We start from the raw sequence: 23695 nt of genomic DNA on the forward strand, positions 1-23695 counted from the left end.
GCTTTAGGCCCAGGATGCGAGTTCTCTGGGTTTTCTGCTGCGTTGGGATAGTATCTTTGGAGATACAGAATGAACAACACAGAGAGAGTCTGTTACCCAAATGTGTAACTTGCCTGCTTGCACTTCCTGGGACAGGACTCACCTCTAACTTCTACAGTCCGGGCCTGGAGTCCACACCTCAGCTCTGCAATGAGAACAGAGGCCTTAGGGAAGAAAACCAGAGGCTTCAGGCTCAGCTCAGTCATGCTTCCAGAGGTGGGTGGTCACTCCCAGGCCCCTTTCCTCCCTGGCCACACCAGTCACCAATGAGAGAAGCCAAGAGAGAAGGTGGAGAGAACAGAGCTACCCAGACCCAGCAATCCCAAACTCGCATAGCTATTCTCAGTCTAGAAAGGGCTACTTCCTGACAATTCCCAACCACCGGCCCTCAGACTCCTAGGCTCCAGAGACAAGGGCTCTAGGAAATCCACCACCTCTGTGCAACCTGCCGGCAGATACTGTCATTAGTTATCAAACTAGATTCCAGTTAGTGCCTGTTCTACCTGCCCACAGCTCACAGCTAGTTTGGACCTAGGAAAGGAAGGAACGTGAGGCTTACACCCTCTCTCGCGTTCCTCCAGACTTGGCTGCAGCCGTTCTGTGTGTCCCTCACAGTTGCTGATCTGCTGTCCCCCTATCTCCTCACCACCTCCTACTCATACGCTCAGGGCTCCTCTTTGGTTACTGATTCTCACGATTATTGTTGGGCTGCACCGTGCAGGTCTGCAAGCCTTGTAATTCCCCAGCTGCAACACCAAAGAAACAGCCCAAAGACAGTGACAGAAACAACAACGTTCAACGGATACAGGATCTTACAAGTCCTAAACAAAGGGTCCTGGAGCGACGCTCCACAGTGTTCGGTAAACGGCAGGCAGAACAAGGCAGCAATCTTCACTACTCGGGGGTGAGGGAGGCGATCATTTATAGGGAGAATTGATGTCAATTTGGCTCACCAGTCACCAGGGAAACCAGAGCCTGGGGGTGGGGGCAAGCATGTAGGTGGTTACTGATTAAGCTCTATAATTAAGCAGATTGGATAGTCATGTAGGTGAAGGAGGGGCTGGTCAGCAGAGAATGAACAGAGAGCAAGAGAACAGCCATCTTGAATGGTCTGACCATACAGTTGTGTCTGGAGGTGTCAGCAAAACATCCTCCAGAGCTTTCCCAACACTATTCAGTGGGCATCCACAGGTGGGCATCGTTTCCTCTTTGGGCTGAGGGGGGAATGGGGAGCTGACCTAAGTCTGACATTTAATCAAATCAATATATCATAATTAACAAATTATTTTTATTTATAAATATTTATTGAACAGTCATAAAAGACTAAGAGTATTGTCCAAAGGATTAAGCCCAGAATGAAAGAATGCTTGTGGAAAAGGAAAGAGACATCACGAGTTATTTCTAAATTAGCCTCCTCAGAGCAAGAGATGTGAGAGGAAAGGTCACTGCTTGGGAAGATAACAAAAGCCATAGATAAGGGAGAAGGCAGAACTTCTAAACTACCATTGCATGCCTGGAAAGATCAGAACAGACCTCACAGGTGAGAAGATAGTAAGATTTTAATGAGCTCAATCTGCCAGGCCCAGGTGATTCCACCCCAGACGACTGACAGCACCGGAGCCTTATTCTCAGAATCCCTGTCAATAGTCTTTGAGAAACCATGAAGACCAGCGAGATGCTGTAAGACCAGGAAAGAACAGTTGGCTCTATTTGCAATATGATGAAAACAATATATACTAAAAACTGTAGACAAGAAATTTTGATGTGGATCCTCGGCAAAATTCAGGAATGGATTACTGCTCAGAAAGTATGTGAGGATTTAGGAAAAGTGAGTGTCAGGAAGCAGTGTTTACCCTAAAACCAAGGTGGGACGTATTAAATCAGAGGATCAAGGGCATTGCACAGATAGAGGTTCCCATTCCCCAGAGCGTGTGCATGTGGTGAGCAGATACTCGCTTTTCCTCCCCTGGTAGCATAAGCTGGGCTTTCTTTTGCCTTGGTTCTTTGGTCAGGATGGATGCAGACCTTTCCTCCGCAGTGGCTGCTTTCAGTGCAGCTCTGACTCCATCACCTCTCCCCCCAGCCCTGACCCCCAGGATAAGTACTCAAAGAGCAGAAGGAAAGGACATGGAGGAGGCAGAGACACGAGAGCCCTGGTAACCCCTAAATGTGCCATTTCTTTAACTTTCTGAAGTCTGGCTGCGCTGAAGTTCAGGGCCGTGTTAAAACATCAACATCTCCTTTCCCATCCTAGCCCACCCCCACCTCCAGCTCCACATAGTCAGGCAGGATCACAGAATGTCACCAGGAGTCACCCAGCCTCTTGTAGCCACCTCCTGGAATCCCAGAAAATCACTTACATCTGCATCTCAGGGTCAGGCCTGGGGAGAATCAGCCTCCCCCAGGAGCTCTCAGATCTCAGACTGCTTTTTGGTTGTTGACCTTGGATAGGCAGGTTTCAGGATCCCTCCCAGGGGTTCCAACTCCAGACTAAGATCACTGACACTTTAGGGGCCCCAATTATGTTAATTCCAAGGAGGGAGCATTTTGCCATCTTGTGGTTGGCAGATATATTTACAAACTTACTGTCTCAGGCCAGCCCCATCTCCCCAGGCGTGATATCCAGGCATAAAATGCCTAACGACCAAGTCTTACTTGTGATGTCCAAGTGATATAACTATGTCAGCATGAAATCTGAGCTCTTGTTCACAGCTGGGAGTTTCAGTGTGGCCTGGAGTCAGGTTCTCTGCAGCAACAGGAGTGTAGCCTGTGCTAATCTGCACGGGGGCTTCCAGGTCCTCGGTGTTGCCACCTCATGGCCCATCCTGAGCCATCACCTGCTGGAGGGATTGAGAGGCTTTAATGAGGGAAATCGGCTCCAAAAATACTTGCGAAGATTGTAGAATCCTCTTTGGAGTTGGAAAGAGCCACAAAACACAGGGTGCTTTAGGCCTTCTGACCATTGACAGAGAGCCTGTTTTTCTTCCCAGGGAGAGTGCATGAAAAGGGAGCTTCTGGAACTGAGAACCAAACTGTCCAAACAGGAGAGTCTCCTTCGGAGCACAGCTGAGCATCTGAAGGCCGCCAACCAGCAGAAGGAGAGCATGGAACAGTTTATCTTCAGCCAGTGTGGGTGCCCCCAGCCCGGGAATGGGACAGAAAATGGGGATCCTTCTGGGTAGCCACCTGTGCTGTGAGTGCACAGACACCAGAGAGGTTAGGGGACGGGGAAGACTGATGTGACATCTCTAAACCTCCTGTGCCATCAGTAATCGTGGAGGCAGAGGAGGGGACACGGGGTCGGGGGGCAGCAGGAGACCCCGAGCTGAGTGTCCAGAAAGACAAGCTTTAGAACACAAACCCAATGCAAGCGTGGGCCCACTGGTAATTTCTGCCTTGGGGGCTGCTTTCTTGTTTCAGTGAGCAGGACACACGATGTTTTGAAGAAGGCAAGGACGAATTTGGAGGTAAGGAAACTACTGCACCACTCGGAGCCATAGAGCCCGCCCCAGACTTTTCACCATCTGTCGTCAGAGTGTGCAGGTGATCCTTGACCTGCTCTGACCTTCCAGGAGATGTCTGGTCCATCTGTGGGAGCTCAGGTCCTCAGGAACATCCCTCTAGATTCCATCCTCATCAGCCCTCCACCCCAATCAGCAACCTCCCCTGACCTCTCGGTCGACCCTTACTTTGTCATCATCTTCTCTCCTTACTCCAATTCTGTCTCCTCTATGCCAGGTCAGGAGTGGGGAGAAATGCAGTTCAGTTGATTCTCGAGGTCAGAGGACATATGGGGTCTGCCTCTGAAGGAGCTTTCAGTAAAGGGATCCTGAGGCCATTCAGGTGTTCTGGGGTTTCCTATACCACCTTTTGAAAAAAATAACAGCAAGATATAACTTTTTAAATGGATTTCACTGCATACTGCATCATGGTGAAGAAAGCAATTTGGTTTGGACATATCTTTTTCTGTTAGCAATAACACAAAAGAAAATTGTTGAGTCTTACTGATCTAAAAGAGAATATGGTAATAATAAAAACTAAAACTTAAAGGGAAAGATTTTATATATATGGCAGACATTCTCAATGTTTATTTAAAACAGTAACATATTTTCTAGCAAGCTCTTTGAAGAAAACTTGAGGTGTTAAAAATGGCTTAAAAATCAGAAGCTAGTGGGGCCGGGTCAAGATGGCAGAATAAAAGGGTGTGGAGCTCACGTCCAGCAGATACATCAAAAATACATCTACATGTGGAACAGTTCTCACAGAAAGCTTGCTGAATGCTGGTAGGAGATCTCATAAAACCAAAATCGCAAGAAAGATCACCACATAACTGGGTAGGACAAAAGGAATAAAAAAAAGGAATCGGGACAGGACTTGCGTCCCTGGGAAGGAGCTGTGAAAGAGGAAAGTTTCCCTCACCCTAGGAAGCCCCTTCATCGGCAGGGAGGTCACCCAGGACAGAAAGGAAGATTCGGAGGCTCAGAGAAGAGTGCAGCAGCCAGTTTGCAGCAGGCAAAACAGAGACAGACCAGCACAGAGGGGCCGTGCCACCTCCCTGCACTCCCCAGCCCAAGACACGCACTGGCTGGTATACGCAGGGGCAGAGGGCTGAAACTCGGGCTTCAGGGGACAGACCTAGAGAGAGGACTGGGGTTGGCTGTGTACAGACAGTCTGAAGGGGCTGGCGTGTGGTCCAAGCCACAACCAGCAGTATGGGCAGGAAGAAGCCCAGGGTCCGGCATTGCAGCCCCACTGTTAACACGCTCCCTAAGGGAGAGGCGGGGCCTTCCATGGCAGTCTCATTCTGGTGTGCTCACAGTGGGTGCAACTCCACCTCTAAGAGTTCTAGGAGCACACGAACACTGGTAGGGTGGCCCACACATGGAGTCAGGGCTGAAATCCAAGCTGATCCAAGTGGGAATTCTGAAGTAGGGCTGAAATCTGAGTCTTCTCCCTGTGGCTGTGCAATTCACAGATTGACCTGCTGCAGGTGGCTTTATAAACTCAGTGCCTGCAGGACATCTGAGCAGTTTACTGGTTATCCCATGGCTAGGGTGGGTGTTGTGATATGGGCTGGCTGCAGGCTCTTCTGGCACATATATGTGGAGATGGAGCCAGGATCTGGGCTGACTCAGTAGCTCCCACAGTGGGTCCAGGAACACAACTATGGTAGTCCTGGTGCCTGACTTCAGCGGTTCTGTGCCAAGGGATCTGTGCTAGTGGCTTTGTGAGCACAATGACTGACAGGCACCTGGGCCAATTGCCTGAATTCCCATGGTTGAGGCAAGGCCGAGGGCAGTGTCAAAAACAGTGTACTTTGTGATCCCACACAAGAGGTGACAGGCAATACCACAGAGTGCATCTTCCAGTGGAAAGCCTCTAAAGACGAATACTCAGTGGCTCCTCTCCCAGCAGGAGTACTCCAGTCCCACGTACCTCACACCACAGTTCAGAAATGGATCTTGGGATGTCTACTTCAACAACTGGGGAGGAGATCCTGTGTTGAACAGGGCTGCGACAACCACAGAGCAAAGAGGAGGCCTCACTAAACATCCAGTGCAAGCTCTGGTCACCACAACAATTACATTCCCTATCAAGGGGATAATGGCTAGCACACACTGAGGAAAGACAAGGCAGGAATCCATACTAAAAGTGGCCCTTGCAGCAAAAATATTAGACTCACAGAGGCTACACAGGGATGCTCCCACATAAAAACAGCCCTTCAAGACCACAGTAGATAGAACTGCCAGATGACCCAGCAATCCCACTATTGGGCATATACCCTGAGAAAACCATAATTCAAAAAGAGTCATGTACCACAATGTTCATTGCAGCACTATTTACAATAACCAGGACATGGAAGCAACCTAAGTGTCCATTGATAGGTGAATGGATAATGAAGATGTGGCACATATGTATAATGGAATGTTACTCAGCCATAAAAAGAAACAAAACTGAGTTATTTGTAGTGAGATGGATGGTCCTAGAGTCTGTCATACAGAGTGAAGTAAGTCAGAAAGAGAAATACAAATACCATATGCTAACACATATATATGGAATCTAGTTTTTAAAAAAAGTTTCTGACAAACCTACGGGCAGGACAGGAATAAAGACTCAGATGTAGAGAATGGACTTGAGGACCCAGGGAGGGGGAAGGGTAAGCTGAGATGAAGTGAGAGAGTGGCATGGACATATATACACTACCAAATATAAAATAGATAGCTAGTGGGAAGCAGCCATATTGTGCTTTGTGACCAGCTAGAGGGGTGGGATAGGGAGGGTGGGAGGGAGATGCAAGAGGGAGGGGATATGGGGATATACGTATACGTATAGCTGTTTCACTTTCTTATACAGAAGCAACTAACAAAACAATGTAAAGTAATTATACTCCAATAAAGTTGTTAAAAAAAAAAGACCACAGTAGATATCTGTTTCTCCTAAACTCATAGAGTCAGAGAAATATAAATTAAATGAAGAAACAGAGGATCCACTCCCAATTAAAAGATCAAGAGAATTGTCCTGAAAGAACAATGAAAGTGACCTCTCCAGTCTACTAGACCCCAAGTTCAAAAAGGAGGTAATGAAAATGCTGAAGGAATTAAGAAAGACTATTGACAAAAATGCAGATTACTGTAAGAAGGAACTAGAAACTATAAAGAGGAGCCAATTAAAATTAGAAAACTCATTTGCTGAGACAAAAGCTGAGCTAAAGGCAATAAATAGCAAGCTGGGTAAGAAGAACAAATAAGTGATCTGGAAGATAGAATAATGAAAATCAACCAATCAGAAAAGCAGACAGAAAGACAAATTTTAAAAAATGAAATCAGGGCTTCCCTGGTGGCGCAGTGGTTGAGAGTCCGTCTACCGATGCAGGGGACATGGGTTCGTGCCCTGGTCGGGGAAGATCCCACATGCCACGGAGTGCCTGGGCCCGTGAGCCATGGCCGCTGAGCCTGCGTGTCTGGAGCCTGTGCTCCGCAATGGGAGAGAGAGGCCTCAACAGTGAGAGGCCCGTGCACTGCAAAAAAAAAAAAAAGAAAGAAAAAGAAATCAATACACTAGACTGGTGGGATAATATAAAGTGTGCCAAGCTATGCGTAATTGTCATCCCAGAAGGAAAAGAAAGAGAAAAGGGGATCAAAAATGTAAGAAATTATGGCTGAAAATTTCCCAAACCTAAAGAAGGAAACAGATATCCAGTTACAGGAAGAACGGAGGGTCCCAAAGAGATGAACCCAAACAGACCTATGCCAAGGCATATTATAATTAAAATGGCAAAAGTTAAAGAGAGGATTCTAATCATAGCAAAGAAAAACAAAGAGTTAATTAAAAGGGAACCCCCATATAGAGCTACCATCTGATTTCTCTACAGAAATGTAGCAGGACAGAAGGGAGTGCAAGATATACTCAAAGTCCTGAAAGGGAAACCTGCAACTAGGATACTCTACACAGCAAGATTATCATTTAGAATAGAAGAAGAGATAACGAATTTCTCAGACAAGCAATAACTAAAAGAATTCAGCAATACTAAGCTTACTTCCCCCCAAAATATTAAAAGACCTTCTCTAAATAGAAAAAAAGCAGAAATCTATAGGAAAGAAAATCACAAATGGAAAGTAAATCACTTAAACAAGCTAGTACACAGATTTTTCAAAAATTTTTGTGAAAGTGATGGTAACTACAATGAACAGCAAAAGGGATAAACATGAAACTGTAAAAGAGGACATCAAAATCACAAAATATGGGGGAGGAGAGTAAGAAAATATAGATCTTTTTTTAGAATGAGTTCGAGCCTATATGACTACAGGTCTAAAGCAAGTAGATATAGTAATGGATTAATATACTTGAAAAACAGGGTAACCACAAATCAAAAACATACAATAGATTCACAAAAATCAAAGAGAAGACAAGCATAATACATAAGACAATCATCAGACAACAAACGGAAAAACAACAAAGAAGAAATACAAAATCAAATGGAAAACAAGGTTTAAAGTAGCAATAAATACCTATCTATCAATAATCACCTTAAATGTCAATGGACTAAATGCTCCAATCAAAAGACATAGAGTGGCACATTTGATAAAAAAAAACAATATGCTGCATACAATAGACCCACTTTAGGGTGAAGAACACACATAGATTGAATGTAAGGGGATGGAAAAAAATATTTCATGCAAATGGAAATGACAAGAAAGTGAGGATAAGAATACTATATCAAACAAAATAGACTTTAAAACAAAAGCCATAAAGAAAGATAAAGAAGGACACTGTATAATGATAAAAGGATCAATACAAAAAGAGGATATTACACTTGTTAACATATATGAACCTAATATGGGAGCACCTAAATACATTTAAAAATACTAACAAATATAAAGGGAGAAAATGATGGGAAGATGGCAGAGTAGAAGGACGTGTGCTCACTCCCTCTTGCAAGAGCACCAGAATCACAACTGCTGAACAATCATCAACAGGGGAACACTGGAACTCACCAAAAAAGAAACCCCACATCCAAGTACAGGAGAGAAGCCACAGTGAAATGGTAGGGGGGGTGCAATCACAATAAAATCAAATTCCATGGCTGCTGGGTGGTTGACTCTCAAACTGGAGAACTTATACCACAGATGTCCACTCACTGGAGTGAAGGTTCTGAGCCCCATGTCAGGCTTCCCAACCAGGGGGTCCAGCAACGGGAGGAGGAATTCCTAGAGAATCAGACTTTGAAGGCTGGTGGGATTTGATTGTGGGATTTCGACAGGACTGGGGGAAGAAGAGACTCCACTCTTGGAAGACATGTACAAAGTAGTGTGTGCATCAGGACCCAGAGAGGGAGTGGTAACCCCATGGGAGACTGAACTGGACCTACCAGCTGCTGTTGGAGGGTCTCCTGCAGAGGTGGGGGCTGGCGGTGGCTCACAGCAAGTACCAGGACACTGGCAGCAGAACTTCTGGGAAGTATTCGTTGGTGTGAGCCCTCCCGGAGTCTGCCATTAGCCCCACCAAAGAGCCTGTATCCTCCAGGGCTGGGTCACCTTAGGCCGAACAACCAACATGGAGGGAACCCAGCCCCACCCATCAGCAGACAAGCAGATTAAAGTTTTATTGAGCTCTGCCCACCAGAGCAACACCCAGCTCTACCCACCACCCATTCCCCCCCCCAACAGGAAGCTTGCACAAGCCTCTTAGATAGCCTCATCCACCAGAGGGCAGACAGCAGAAGCAAGAAGAACTACAGTCCTGCAGCCTGTGGAACAAAAACCACATTCAACGAAAGACAGATAAAATGAAAAGGCAAAAGACTATGTACCATATGAAGGGACAAGACAAAACACCAGAAAAACAACTAAATGAAGTTGTGGCCCCTCCCCCTCCTCATCAAGTAAACAGAACATAAACTTTAATAGGAGGACGTCCCTGCAAAATGTTCTCTCCTTCCTACAACAGGCTGCTTCTATATATGCCTGTTTCATACTAAGCACTTCTTTTCCTGGGAAATCACAAAAGCCATCCTTTTGCTCCACAGTGAATTGGAGAGTGAACTGGCCCCTGAAGAGGGAGTGGTAGGATCCAGCCACCTGGTGTGCAGTGGCTTTGAGCAGAGATATGACCACGGGAGGTGGTGGGAAGCTTTTCCTTGAACCTGGTGGCCCCAGTTGCTCCTCCAGACCTCAGCGCATCCCCTCAGCTCATCCTCGTGACAGGCTCTCAGCGTGCTCCTGGCTTCTGTCACCACTCAGCACTCTCTCCAGCCTCAGTTAGCCACCAGCAGGGCCTGATAATGGACTCTTACTTTGTTTGTGCTACTTTGGTCTCCAGGTGAAACCTCTAAGAGCTCTGCCATGCACTCCAGTCCTGTGACCCTTGCCTTCCAGGATCCATGCAAGAAGCGAAGCCACCAGAGGTCCTTAAAACTGCAGGGAGGATGGGCCTGCCCCCCTTCTTCATAGCTCCCTGTCTGCTGAGGAGGATCAGGGCCCCACTCCTCCACACCTGTTGGAGGGTCTGGGAGGAGTCAGAGATGTGGCCTGGTGGGGCAGGGCGAAAGGCAGAGGGCGTCTCCTGCAGTTGAGGAATAACCAGCCAAGGTCCACCGGGCCCAGCACTAAGCAAAACAGGCATAGTTGGTAGAGGACCTTGTGGCACTGCTTCTGAACGCCCCAGGGGCTTGGGAACCAACAACAGCACATTTCTCACCTCATCCTCCGAGGGTCAACTCAGGGGAAATAGGACCTGCTTCCTAGCAATGGAGCATGTGGTCCCCACGCTGGAGCTCCACGGCAGATCGAAAAGCTCAGGACTGAGCAGCGGTGCCCTGCAGGACAGTGTTGGCAGGGGCCCAACGACCTGACCTGGGGCCAGTGCAGTGGGTCACAGTCAGGCTGGGCGTTGGTCTACACTGCAACACCTGAGTTCTTTGAATCCACGTGGTGAGAGCAGTGATTCCCAGATGCCATCTTGTGTTTAACCTAGACCTCCTATTTCTATTCTTTTATGATCTCCAAACTGTGTGCTGACGTCTCTCTAAGTATGCTGTCTTGTTTTGTCATCCTAACTTCACTCTGTGATTTGGGGACTAATGGCCACACCAAGCTCATTGGAAGTCTTGTCTAAAGCAAACCAGTGATCATTTTTAAGTGACATGTGTGAGGTTCCCAGTTGTGCTAAAGCCTAATCTGTGTCTTCACAGTGCTTAGAATGTGCTTATGTGTGTATAAATGTATAATATATATTTATATGTGTTGCAATAGTGATATGTTAAAGGCCAACATAACTGACGGACAGGGTCAGTGTGAGGAAATGAAAGTCTTTCTGGTGGCTATTAAAGGGAAATGTGTATAAAGAAATAGAAAGTTTTCACTGCCTGTTTTGTTTCCCATTTCTGCACCAGTCCTTAAACTGAGCGGGTGAGAATAGGAAAGACAAATTGGCACTAAGAGCTCACCTCACTGTCTAGTGCTTGAAGTCTAAGTTTAAAAGAATGATTGGGGGCTTCCCTGGTGGCGCAGTGGTTGAGAATCCGCCTGCCGATGCAGGAGACACGGGTTCGTGCCCTGGTCCGGGAAGATCCCACATGCCGCGGAGCGACTAAGCCCGTGAGCCATGGCCGCTAGGCCTGTGCGTCCGGAGCCTGTGCCCCGCAACGGGAGAGGCCACAACAGTGAGAGGCCCGCATACCGCAAAAAAAAAAAAAAAAAAAAAAAAGAATGATTGGGCTTCCCTGGTGGCGCTGTGGTTGAGAATCTGCCTGCCGATGCAGGGGACACGGGTTCGTGCCCCGGTCCGGGAGGATCCCACATGCCGCGGAGCTGCTGGGCCCGTGAGCCATGGCCGCTGAGCCTGTGTGTCCGGACCCTGTGCTCCGCAGCAGCAGAGGCCACAACAGTGAGAGGCCCGCGTACCACAAAAAAAAAAAAAAAAAAAAGAATGATTTACTCTCTTGTCATTTTGTAAAAATCTCCAGTCTAAAAATATAAAAGGGTAGGGCATCCCTGGTGGCGCAGTGGTTGAGAGTCCGCCTGCCGATGCAGGGGATGAGGGTTCGTGCCCCGGTCCAGGAAGATCCCACGTGCCGCAGATCGGCTGGGCCCGTGAGCCACGACCGCTGAGCCTGCGCCTCTGGAGGGAAAGGCCACAGCAGTGAGAGGCCCGCGTACCGCAAAAAAAAAAAAAAAAAAAAAAAAAAAAAAAAAAAATATATATATATATAAAAGGGTAGTTCTTACATTTAGAGTGCCTTAGAATCAACTGTGGAGATTATAGAAGTTACTTCTTGGGCTCTAATCCCAAGAGATTTCATTAGGGTGGGGCCCTAGAGTCTACATATTGATAATTACCTTAAATGTCAATGGATTAAATGCTCCAACTAAAAGACACAGGCTTGCTGAATGGATATTAAAAACAGACCCGGGCTTCCTTGGTGGCACAGTGGTTGAGAATCCTCCTGCCGATGCAGGGGACACGGGTTTGTGCCCCGGTCCGGGAAGATCCCACATGCCGCGGAGCGGCTGGGCCCCGTGAGCCATGGCCGCTGAGCCTGCGCGTCCGGAGCCTGTGCTCCGCAACGGGAGAGGCCACAACAGTGAGAGGCCCACATACCACAAAAAAAACCAAACAAAAACAAACAAACAAACAAAAAAACAGACCCATGTATATGCTATCTACAAGAGACCCATTTCAGACCTAGGGACACGTACAGAATGAAAGTGAGGGGATGGAAAAAGATATTCCATGCAAATGGAAATCAGAAGAAAGCTGGAGTAGCAATACTCATATCAGGTAAAATAGACTTTGAAATAAAGAATGTTACAAGAGACAAGGAAGGACACTACATAATGATCAAGGAATCAATCCAAGAAGAAGATATAAGAATTATAAATATATATGCATGCAACATAGGAGCACCTCAATACATAAGGTAAATGTTAACAGCTATAAAAGAGGAAATTGACTGTAACATGATAGTAGTGGGGGACTTTAACACCTAACTTACACCAATGGACAGATCATCCAAACAGAAAATTAATAAGGAAACACAAGCTTAAAATGACAATAGAGCAGATAGATTTAATTGATATTTATAGAACATTCCATCCAAAAGCAGCAGATTACACTTTCTTCTCAAATGCACATGGAACATTCTCCAGAATAGATCACATCATGGGTCACAAATCAAGCCTCAGTAAATTTAAGAAAACTGAAATCATATCAAGAATCTTTTCTGACCACAATGTTATGAAATTAGAAGTCAATATGGGGGAGGGGAACGTAAAAAACACAAACACAAGAAGACTAAACAATAAGTTACTAAATGACCAAGAGAGCATTGAAGAAATCAAAGAAGGGGCCTCCCTGGTGGCACAGAGGTTAAGAATCCACCTGCCAATGCAGGGGACACAGGTTCGAGCCCTGGTCCAGGGAGATCCCACATGTCATGAAGCAACTAAGCAAATAAGATATCTAACCTTACACCTAAAGGAAGTAGAGAAAGAAGAACAAAGAAAACCCAAACCTAGTAGAAGGAAAGAAATCATAAAGATCAGAGTAGAAATAAATGAAATAGAAACAAAGACAACAATAGCAAAGATCAATAAAACTAAAAACTGGTTCTTTGAGAAGATAAGCAAAATTAATAAACCTTTAGCAGGACTCATCAAGAAAAAGAGGGAGAGGAATCAAATCAACAAAATTAGAAACAAAACGGAGAAGTTACAATGGACACCGCAGATAAACAAAGCATCCTAAGAGACAAGCAACTCTATGCCAATAAAATGGACAACATGGAAGAAATAGACAAATTCTTAGAAAGGTATAACCTTCCAAGACTGAACCAGGGAGAAATAGAAAATATGAACAGGGCTTCCCTGGTGGTGCAGTGGTTGAGAATCTGCCTGCCAATGCCGGGGACATGGGTTTGAGCCCTGGTCTGGGAAGATCCCACATGCCGTGAAGCAACTGGGCCCATGAGCCACAACTACTGACTTGCATGTCTGGAGCCTGTGCTCCACAAGAAGAGAGGACAAGACAGTGAGTAGGCCAGCACACCGCGATGAAGACTGGCCCCCGCTTGCTGCAACTAGAGGAAGCCCTTGCACAGAAACGAAGACCCATCACAGCCAAAAATAAATAAATTAATTAATTAATTAAAAATTTAAAAAAGAAAACATGAACAGACCAATCATAAGTAATGAAATTGAAACTGTGATTAAAAATCTTCCAACAAACTAAAGTCCAGGACCACATAGCTTCACAGGAGAATTCTATCAAACATTTAGAGAAGAGCTAACACCATCCTTCTCAAACTCTTCCAAAAAATTGCAGAGTAAGGAACACTCCCAAACTCATTCTAGGAGGTCACCATCACCCTGATACCAAAACCAGACAGAGATACTACAACAAAAGAAAATTACAGACCAATATCACTGATGAATATAGATGCAAAAATCTTCAACAAAATACTATCAAAAAGAATCCAATAATACATTAAAAGGGTCATACACCACTATCAAGTGGAATTTATCCCAGGGATGCAAGGATTCCTCAGTATATGCAAATCAAACAATGTGATACACCATATTAACAAATTGGAGAATAAAAACTATATGATCATCTCAATAGATGCAGAAAAAGCTTTTGACAAAATTCAACACCCATTTATGATAAAAACTCTCCAGAAAGTGGATATAGAGGGAATATACCTCAACATCATAAAGGCCATATATGACAAACCAACAGCCAACATCGTTCTCAATGGTGAAAATCTGAAAGCATTTCCTCTAAGATCAGGAACGAGACAAGGATGTCCACTCTTGCCACTGTTATTCAACATAGTTTTGGAAGTCCTTGCCATGGCAATCAGAGAAGAAAAAGCAATAAAATGAATCCAAATTGGAAAAGAAGTAAAACTGTCACTGTTTGCAGATGACATGATTCTACACATAGAAAATCCTAAAAATGCTGACAGAAAACTCCTAGAGCTCATCAATGAATTTGGTAAATCTTCAGGATATAAAATTAACACACAGAAATCTCTTGCATTTCTATATACTCACAACAAAAGATCAGAAAGAGAAATTAAGGAAGCAATCCCATCTACCATCACATCAAAAAGAATAAAATACCTAGTTATAAACCTACCTAAGGAGGCAAAAGACCTGTACTCTGAAATCTATGACTCTGATGAAAGAAATCAAAGATGACACAAACAGATCAAAAGATATTCCATGTTCTTGGACTGGAAGAATCAATATTGTCAAAATTACTATACTACCCAAAGCAATCTGCAGACTTAATGCAATTGCTATCAAATTACCAATGCCATTTTTCACAGAATTAGAACAAAAATTTTTGTAATTTGTATGGAAACACAAAAGACCCCAGATAGCCAGAGCAATCTTGAGAAAGAAAAACGAAGCTGGAGGAATCAGGCTCCCCATCTTGAAACTATAATACAAAGCTACAGTAATCAAAGCAGTATTGTACTGGCACAAAAACAGACTTATAGATCAATGGAACAGGGTAGAAATCCCACATGTAAACCTATGCACCTGTGGCCAATTAATCAACAACAAAGGAGGCAAGCCTATACAATGGATAAAATGTAGTTACTTCAATAAATGGTGCTAGGAAAACTGGACAGCTACATGTAAAAGAATGAAATTAGAACACTCCCTTACACCATACACAAAAATAAACTCAAGATAGATTAAAGACCTAAATGTAATACCAGACACTATAAAACCCTTAGAGGAAAACATAGGAAGAACACTCTTTGACATAAATCACAGCAAGATCTTTTTTGACCTGCCTCCTAGAGTAATGAAAATAAAAACAAAAAGAAACACATGTGACCTAATGAAACTTAAAAGTTTTGCACAGCAAAGGAAACCATAAACAAAAAGAAAAGACAACCTTCAGAATGGGAGAAAATATTTGCAAATGAAGAAATGGACAAGGGATTAATCTCCAAAATATAAAAATGCTCATGCAGCTCAATATCAAAAAAACAAACAACCCAATCAATCAAAAAATGGACAGAAGACCTAAATAGACATTTCTCTGAAGAAGACATACAGATGGCCAAAAAACACATGAAAGGCTGCTCAACATCACTAATTATTAGAGAAATGCAAATCAACACTACAATGAGGTATCACCTCACTCCCGTTAGAATGGGCATCATCAGAAAATCTACAAACAATTAATGCTGGAGGGGGTGTGGAGAAAAGGGAACCCTCTTGCACTGTTGGTGGGACTGTAAATTGATACATCCACTTCGGAAAAAGGTATGGAGGTTCCTTAAAAAACTAAAAACAAAATTACTGTGTGACCCAGCAATCCCATTACTGGGTATATACACAGAGAAAACCATAATTCAAAAAGACACATGCACCCCAATATTCACTGCAGCACTATTTACAATAGCCAGGTCAGGGAAGCAACCTAAATGCCCATCGACAGACGAATGGATTAAGAAGATATGGTACATATATACAATGGAGTATTACTCAGCCATAAAAAGGAACGAAATTAGGTCATTCGTAGACATGTGGATAGACCTAGAGATGTCATACAGAGTGAAGTAAGTCAGAAAGAGAAAAACAAATATTGTATATTAATGCATATATGTGGAATCCAGAAAAATGGTACAGATGAACAGGTTTGCAGGGCAGAAATAGAGACACAGATGTAGAGAACAAACGTATGGACACCAAGGCGGGAAAGTGGCAGGGTGCGTTGATGGTGGTGGGATGCATTGGGAGATCGGGACTGACATATATACACTAATATGTATAAAATAGATAACTAATAAGAACCTGCTGTATAAAAATAAATAAATAAAAGGAAAAGAAAAAGAAAAGATAATGATGGGAATACAATAAGAGACATTAACACCCTGCTGACATCAATGGACAGATCTTCCACACAGAAAAATCAATAAGGCAACAGAGATCCTAAATGACACAACAGAATACTTAGACTTAATTGATATTTTCAGAACATTACATTAAAAAAAATCCCAGAATACACATTCTTTTCAAGTGCATATGGGACATTCTCTATGATTGACCACATACTAGGATACAAAACAATCCTCAACAAATTTATTAGGATAGAAATTATTTCAAGCATATTTTCTGACCACAATGGGATGAAACTACAAATCAACCACAGAAAGAGAAATGAGAAAACGATTACATGGAGACTAAATAACATGGTGCTAAAAAAACCAATGGGTCAACGATGAAAGCAAAGAGGAAATTTTAAAAATACCTTGAGACAATTGACAATGAAAACACAACCATACAAAATCTATGGGATGCAGAAAAAGCAGTTCTTAGAGGAAAGTTCATAGCAATACAGGCCTTCCTCAAAAACAAGAAAAATCTGACATAAACAACCTAACCTACCATTTAAAGAATTAGAAAGAGAAGAACAAACAAAACCTAAAGTCAGCAGAAGGAAGGAAATAATAAAGATCAGAGAGGAAATAAATAAAATAGAGATTAAAAAGTAGAAAAAAAACAATAAAACCTAAACCTACTTCTTTGAAACCATAAACCAAATCAAGCTTCTGGCCAGGCTTACCAAGAAGAAAAAAGAGAAGACCAAAATAAACAAATAAGAAAATAAGAGAAGAAAAACAACTGATACTGTGAAATATTGTAAAAGAGTACTGTGAACAATGATATGCCAATAAATTGGACAACCTAGAAGAAATGGAAAAGTTTCCAAAAAACAGACAGCCCAGCAAAACCAAATCAGGAAGAACAGATGATCTGAACAGACCGATTACTAGAAGTGAAATAGAATCTGTAATAATAATAATAAACTCCCTGCCAACAAAAGTCCAGGACCAGATGGCTTCATTAAGGAATTCTTCCAAACATACAAAGAACTTATACTGATCCTTCTCAAACTCTTCAAAAAGACTGAAGAGGAGGGAACACTCCCAAAATCATTCCATGAAGCCACCATTATCCTGACCCCAAAACCAGACAAAGATAATACCAAAAAAGAAAGTTACAGGTCAATATCTTTGATGAATATAGATGAAAAAATTCTCAATAAAATATTAGCAAACAAAATCCAACAACACATGAAAAAGATCATACACCATGATCAAGTTGGATTTATCCCAGGGTCACAAGGATGGTTCAACATGTGCAATTCAATCAATGTGATACACCACATCAACAAAAGAAATGAAAAAAAACACATGATCATCTCAAAAGATTCAGAAAAAGCATTTGACAAAATTCAACATTCATTCATGATAAAAACTCACCAAAGTGGGTACAGAGAGAACATATCTCAACATAATAAAAGCCATTTATGAGAAACCCACAGCCAACATAATATTCAATGGTAAAAACCTGAAAGCCTTCCCACTAAATTCCAGAATAAGACAAGGATGGTCACTCTCACCATTTCTATTCAATATAGTATTGGAATCCTAGCCACAGCAATCAGACAAGAAAAAGAAATAAAGGATATCCAAATTGGAAGAGAAAGGTGAAATTATCATTATATGCAGATGACATAATACTGTATATAGAAAACCCTGAAGACTCCACAGAAAAACTACTAGAACTGATAAATGAATTCAGCAAGGTAGCAAGATACAAGATTAACATACAGATCTGTTGCATTTCTTTACACTAACAATGAAATATTGGAAAAGGAAAGTAAAAAAAAATCCCTTTTAAAATCACATTTTAAAAAACCTTAGGAATAAACCTGACCAAGGAAGTGAAAGACTCATATGCTGAGAACTATAGAACATTGATATAGGAAACTGAAGATAATTCAAAGAAATGGAAAGATATCCCATGCCCTGGGATTGGAATAATTAATATTGTTAAAATGGCCATACTACCCAAAGCAAACTACACATTTAATGCTTATTACCGCTAAAGTGAATATGCTAGACACTTGCTGAACTGGTTTTCTATTTTTGCTGTAACAAGTGACCATAACTTTAGCGTTTTAAAAGAACACACTTTTATTATATTACACTTCTGTAGGATAGGAGTCCAACAAAGATCTCACTGTACTAAAATCAAGGGGTCAAGAGAACTTCCTTACCTTCTGGAGGCTGTAAGGGATAATCGCTTTCCTTGCTTTCCTAAACAGTTTTTAGAGGCCTCCCACATTCCTTGGCTTTTGACCCCTTCCTACAACTTCAAAACCAGAACAGCAGGTAGAGTCCTTCTAATTTCACACCATTTTGACCTTTTCTGCCTCTCAATTCTAAGGCCCCATTTAATTTCATGGGGCCCACCTGAATGGTCCAAGATAATCTCATCACAAGGTCTTTACCCTAATCACATCTGCAAAGTTGCCTTTCCCATGTAGTATAATATATGAACAGGTGGGGGAATTACAGCAGGCACATCCTGGGGGAGACAGTATTATTCTGCTGGTCACAAAACTATTAACTCAGATGCCAACTAATATTGGAACTATGAAAAAAAGAACTTCTCTAATTTCAACAAAGTTTAGTTAAAATAAGACACACTTGAAGACACAATCTAGACCAGTGAATCAAGATAAAGTCAGCTTAGAACCCTAGAATTGCTTCACTGCTGTCCATAAAATTGCACAAGTACTAGTCTCTTTAGATCTTTTTTTTTCCCCAAATGCGCCCTTTCCCCCCCTCCAAGGCTGACTCTGATGGTAGAAATTTCATCCGAGACAAAGAGTGCGTGGTGGAGGAGGTGAAGGCCATGGTGGAGTCGGTGCACCTGGGACCCCCACTAAGTTCTAACTATGAACTTTCAGCTGGTCTCCGTGGAACAGACGGGAGGGTTTTCTCAGACCTACCCTTGTGTAAACAGAGGGTTTTCTCAGACCTACCCTTGTGTAAACAGAGGGATCCTTGTGCGCGTTCGCCAGGCGGCCAGGAAGGGGAGCCACAGTCCTTCCCTTGGAACTTGCCTTGTAAAGAAGGCAGGCACCAAGATATTAACTTGTCTGGAATCTTGTGGACCAGATGTCGGCAATCCAGGTCCAGAGCTTCCTGACTTTTGGTCACACATCCCTGGGGTCAGCCTAAGGCCCGCGCTGCCTGCGTTGGCCGTGGAGGATGAGCTCCTCAGGCAGAGCCATCTTGCTCTGTCTCCTCCAAACCAGGTTCTGACCAGAGAGAAATGTATTCAAGTTTTTCAGGCTGGTGGAGAATACTCCCTCATCGTCTTCTCAGACTGGGGCAGCCCCTTCCCATGTTGACTGTGGGGGGAAGGGATGGGGAGGCTGGAAGCAAGAGGAGCAGGGACGAGGAGGAGGAGTGGGAACAAAATAAGCCTGGGGAGAAGATAGGGGAGGATGGGAGGAAGGAGAAGGTGGAAGCTGAGGAAGAATAAGGAGGAAGATGACCAGAGCGTGAGTGCCATGCAGGTTCTAGCCTCTGGTCCCAGAATGGCAGCTGCCCTCTCTTGAGCTTCCCCTGACCTCATGCTGGACACACACACACCCCAGCCTCCTCTCTCATCCTCCAGACTCCTTTATTCCCATAAGAGCAGCCTCCCATGCCCTGATTCTGGGGATTCTTTCCTATTTCCCTAGGTTTCCCCAGAGCTAGGCACAGATTCCTCACCAGCAGCCAAACCTTGGTCTGTGATTCTGGAGAGTCCAAAGCATGGAAATCTCCCATGAGAAAAGGAAATGCAGGCCACATGGGGTCATGGGGGCACTCTGAATAATCTCAGTCCAGCTGTCCAAGTCATGCTAGGTTGAAATTTGGGAAGATGTCAAACTTATTCAAAAGAAACTCTAAGGAGAGCCTTGGTGCAGGTCATTGCTACATGTAGCAAATTATGCTATTGAAATCCTAAACCAGGTGATCAATCCTCATTCCAAAGTCATGGATCAGCCTTAAGAAGGGCAAAGCAGGTGGTGAGTGCTAATTACAGGAAATGAACAAAACTGGGGCAGATCCCAGAAATGACCACATAGGAGAAGCTGCTTAGGCCAATGGCTAAGTAACCATCTGTATTAGTAAGCTTGGGTTTCCAGAAAAAAAATACTATAGACCGGGTGGCTTAACCAGAAATCTGTTTTCACACATTCTGGAGGCTGGAAGTCCAAGATCAAGATTGGAAGTTCCTGCCAATTTAGTTTCCGATGCGAGCTGTCTTCATGGCATGCAGATAGCAGATGCCTCGCTGTGTCCTCACATGGCCTTTTCTCCTTGCTTGAGCTGGGATAGGGCAGGAGCCCAAGCTCTCTTCATTTAGGGACATTAATCCTGTCAGATCAGGGCTACAAGCTTATGACCTCATTTAATCTTAATTACTTCCTTAAAGGCCCCTTCTCCAAATACAGTCCCACAGGGATTAGGGTTCAAGATATGAATTTGGGGGGCAGGTGGTGGAACACATACATTCAGTTCCTAACACCCTCTCCAGCCTCTTCCTCCCATGAAGGCATTTGCAGTTCTCAGCTCTGGTCCCTGGGAACTTCCCAGGCACTGGGTCCTAAGATTCCTCTCCCCACAGACTTTCTCTTTCTCTCTCTCTGACTCAAATGCCTAACACGGGGCACAGCTGTTGACTGGCTGACACTCAAAGGCAGTGGACTGAGTTGCTTTCACCTGGCTGACTTTCAGAAGAGAGGGGCCACCACTGACTGATAGGTTTGCAGAAATGTGTTCACTGAGGAGACTGGCTGTGGTGGCAGAATAATGCTTCCCCAAAGATGTCCACATCCTGGTCCCTGGAATTTGTGAACATGTTACTTGACATGGCAAAAGAGACTTTGCAGGTGTGATTAAATTAAGGACCTTGAGATGGGGAGATTATCCTGGAGGGTCCAATGGAATCACAAGGGTCCATATAAGTGAAAGAGGGAGGAAGATTTGGTGTCAGAATAATGTGTTGTGAGAATAACCTGATCAGCCATGACTGGCTATGAAGATGGAAGAGGGCTATGAGAGTAGAATGTGGGCATTTTCAAGAGGCTGGAAAAGGCAAAGAAAGATTCTCCCCTAGAGCCTCCAGAAAGAACCTCACCTCCACTGTCAGATTGATTTTAGCCCAGTGAGTTGCATCTTGGACTTCTGATCTCCAGAACCATAAGATAATAAATGTGTGTAGTTTTAAGCCACTAAGTGTGTGGTAATGTGTTACAATAGCAACAGGAAACTCCTACAGTGGACACTGGTAGATAGAGAGGATTTAAAAACCAGTTCCAGTTGCTATTTGTTACCATGGCTTTAAAACAATTACTCTATCCCCAGAAACGTGAACTTTCAAACTTTTCAATTCTCCGTGTAGATAATGTAAATAATGCTGAGTGATATACCAACCATCACCATATAAGGAGTCAAAACCCTCACCCTGTGCTCAGGGTAAACATCTACCACCATCCAAAATTGGGTGTGCACAGGTGTATGTTTGGGACAGGGTAGCAGGGGCTTCAGAATTGGATTTATAATGCTCCCCACAGGGCTGGCTGCAGGGTGCTGGGTACGGGGGGGGGGTCTTTTGTCATATCGAGGCCATCTAGTATCTGAGCCCCCTTTGTTTGTATGAGAAATTTCCCACATTCTGAAACTTTTAAGGATCACGCACTTGCTGTCTTAGTTTTCCTAGGGGCTAAGATGTGGGTCTATTACCAAGAGCTGGCAAACCCCATCAGCAACAACTACTCCAGCACTTGACAGGAGTTGAGAGACACAAGGAGTAGGCCCCGGGAAAATTTTTTCTGTCCCCTGCAACAGAAGAATCTCCCCACATCAAGATCCTTAGTTTAGGGCTTCCCCGGTGGCGCAGTGGTTGCGAGTCCGCCTGCCAATGCAGGGGACACGGGTTCGTGCCCCGGTCTGGGAAGATCCCACATGCCGCGGAGCGGCTGGGCCCGTGAGCCATGGCTGCTGAGCCTGCACGTCCTGAGCCTGCGCCCCGCAACGGGAGAGGCCACAACAGTGAGAGGCCCGCGTAACGCAAAGAAAAAAAAAGAAGACCCTTATGGAGCCATTGGCAGTGTCTAGTGTCCAGGGCCAGTAGTGTCACCTGTGCAAAGCTACAGGGTCTGTGACTCAGCAGGAGGCACTAGTGTCCTTTCCATTTGGTCTGTGTGCTCCCTTCCATTGGCCTTCTTTATTCCTCCCTGTTTGTATAGCCTGGTTCTCCAGTTTGCTGGAGATTCTCAGCTATTACTATCCCTGGAATAAAGTATCTTTCAGATGAAACGAACCAGAGTTTATTTCTGATGGCTGCAGAGAGAGAAAGGAGGGAAAAGGGGGAAAGCAGGTGGGAAGAAAGGAAGCTTCTTCCTGGAAGTTGGCTGGGTGCTTAGTTCCTTTGCTGTCAGCTCCAGGATTCTCCAGAAGAGTCAGCTTCCGCCTTAAGCTAAAGGCACCCTCAAGGATCAAGTTACACCATTCCTTGCTCTCTGGTCTGAAAACACAAGTTGGCTGCTTTCGGCAGTCTCCCAGCTCCCCGCCCTCAGATCTAACCCAGTGTTACCCAGTAAGAGAAAACAAACAAACAAACCTCATCCTTCAAGCAAACACGTCATCTTTCTATCCCTTATCTTGGTCATCAGCTTCTTTTTCAGAATCGTCATTTCTTGTATTCTGTATGGTGGGGAAAGGAAAAACATGGTCCCTGGGATACCACGAGTTTGAAGTAGGAAGCACGTGCACAGAAAATACACCGAGTAGCACTCTGAGATGTAACCCTGAATGTATATGTCTACACACAAGACACATACATAAATATATACTTGTATCCATTGTCTTACAACTTCTTTATTTCTTACAAACATTTTGGATCAGCATAACACACGATCCCAGAATTCCTTTCCCCGGCGTGTAACGCAGGACGAACGGTAAGAATTCGAGGGTTGGCAAAATCCGCCGTTATCTCAGATAAAGGGTAAGAAGCGTGTTATCTCGGCTTGGTGGGCTCCCGAAGTGGGCTGATACGATGACGTTACTTCCCCCTTCAGCAGCCAGCCCGCCCATTGGTCATCTCGGCAGGGCGGGGACCGGGCAGGGGTTGGAGGAGAGGAGCCGCCTTAGAGGTCAGGAATGGGGCTTGGCTTATGTAAATCTTGCAGCGTCTGGGTACAATTGCCGGCGAACCCCTTCCCGGCCTGTGGAAGTTTTCCAGAGAAGTTGCTTGGATTTTATGAGCAGAGTCGTTTGGAG

General features: G+C 44.2%; 1 protein-coding gene and 1 long non-coding RNA gene across 3 annotated transcripts in view; one reads left to right on the forward strand and one right to left on the reverse strand.

The window, feature by feature from the left end:
- The first annotated feature begins 3007 nt into the window (after positions 1 to 3007).
- The window catches only part of LOC131761225 (myomegalin-like), a 237054-nt gene continuing 216366 nt past the window's right edge, over positions 3008 to 23695 (forward strand). Inside the window, exons 1-3 of one of the 2 annotated variants that reach the window (XM_067034636.1) lie at positions 3008 to 3168; positions 3460 to 3506; positions 3778 to 3868. In XM_067034636.1, the coding sequence (XP_066890737.1) occupies positions 3039 to 3168; positions 3460 to 3506; positions 3778 to 3846 (246 nt within the window). In that variant the 5' untranslated portion in view covers positions 3008 to 3038 and the 3' untranslated portion in view covers positions 3847 to 3868. Of the gene's footprint in view, positions 3169 to 3459; positions 3507 to 3777; positions 3869 to 23695 lie in introns of those variants that run through there. The other variant, XR_010840785.1, reaches the window with a different exon arrangement.
- LOC136794253 (uncharacterized) lies at positions 22762 to 23666 on the reverse strand. The gene is made up of 3 exons (XR_010840720.1): positions 23257 to 23666; positions 23037 to 23119; positions 22762 to 22940 (listed from the first exon to the last, which is right to left on the reverse strand). It is a non-coding gene; the product is annotated as an uncharacterized lncRNA (long non-coding RNA).

The sequence above is a fragment of the Kogia breviceps genome, chromosome 1 (genome assembly GCF_026419965.1).
Source record: "Kogia breviceps isolate mKogBre1 chromosome 1, mKogBre1 haplotype 1, whole genome shotgun sequence".
Lineage (NCBI taxonomy): Eukaryota > Metazoa > Chordata > Mammalia > Artiodactyla > Physeteridae > Kogia > Kogia breviceps.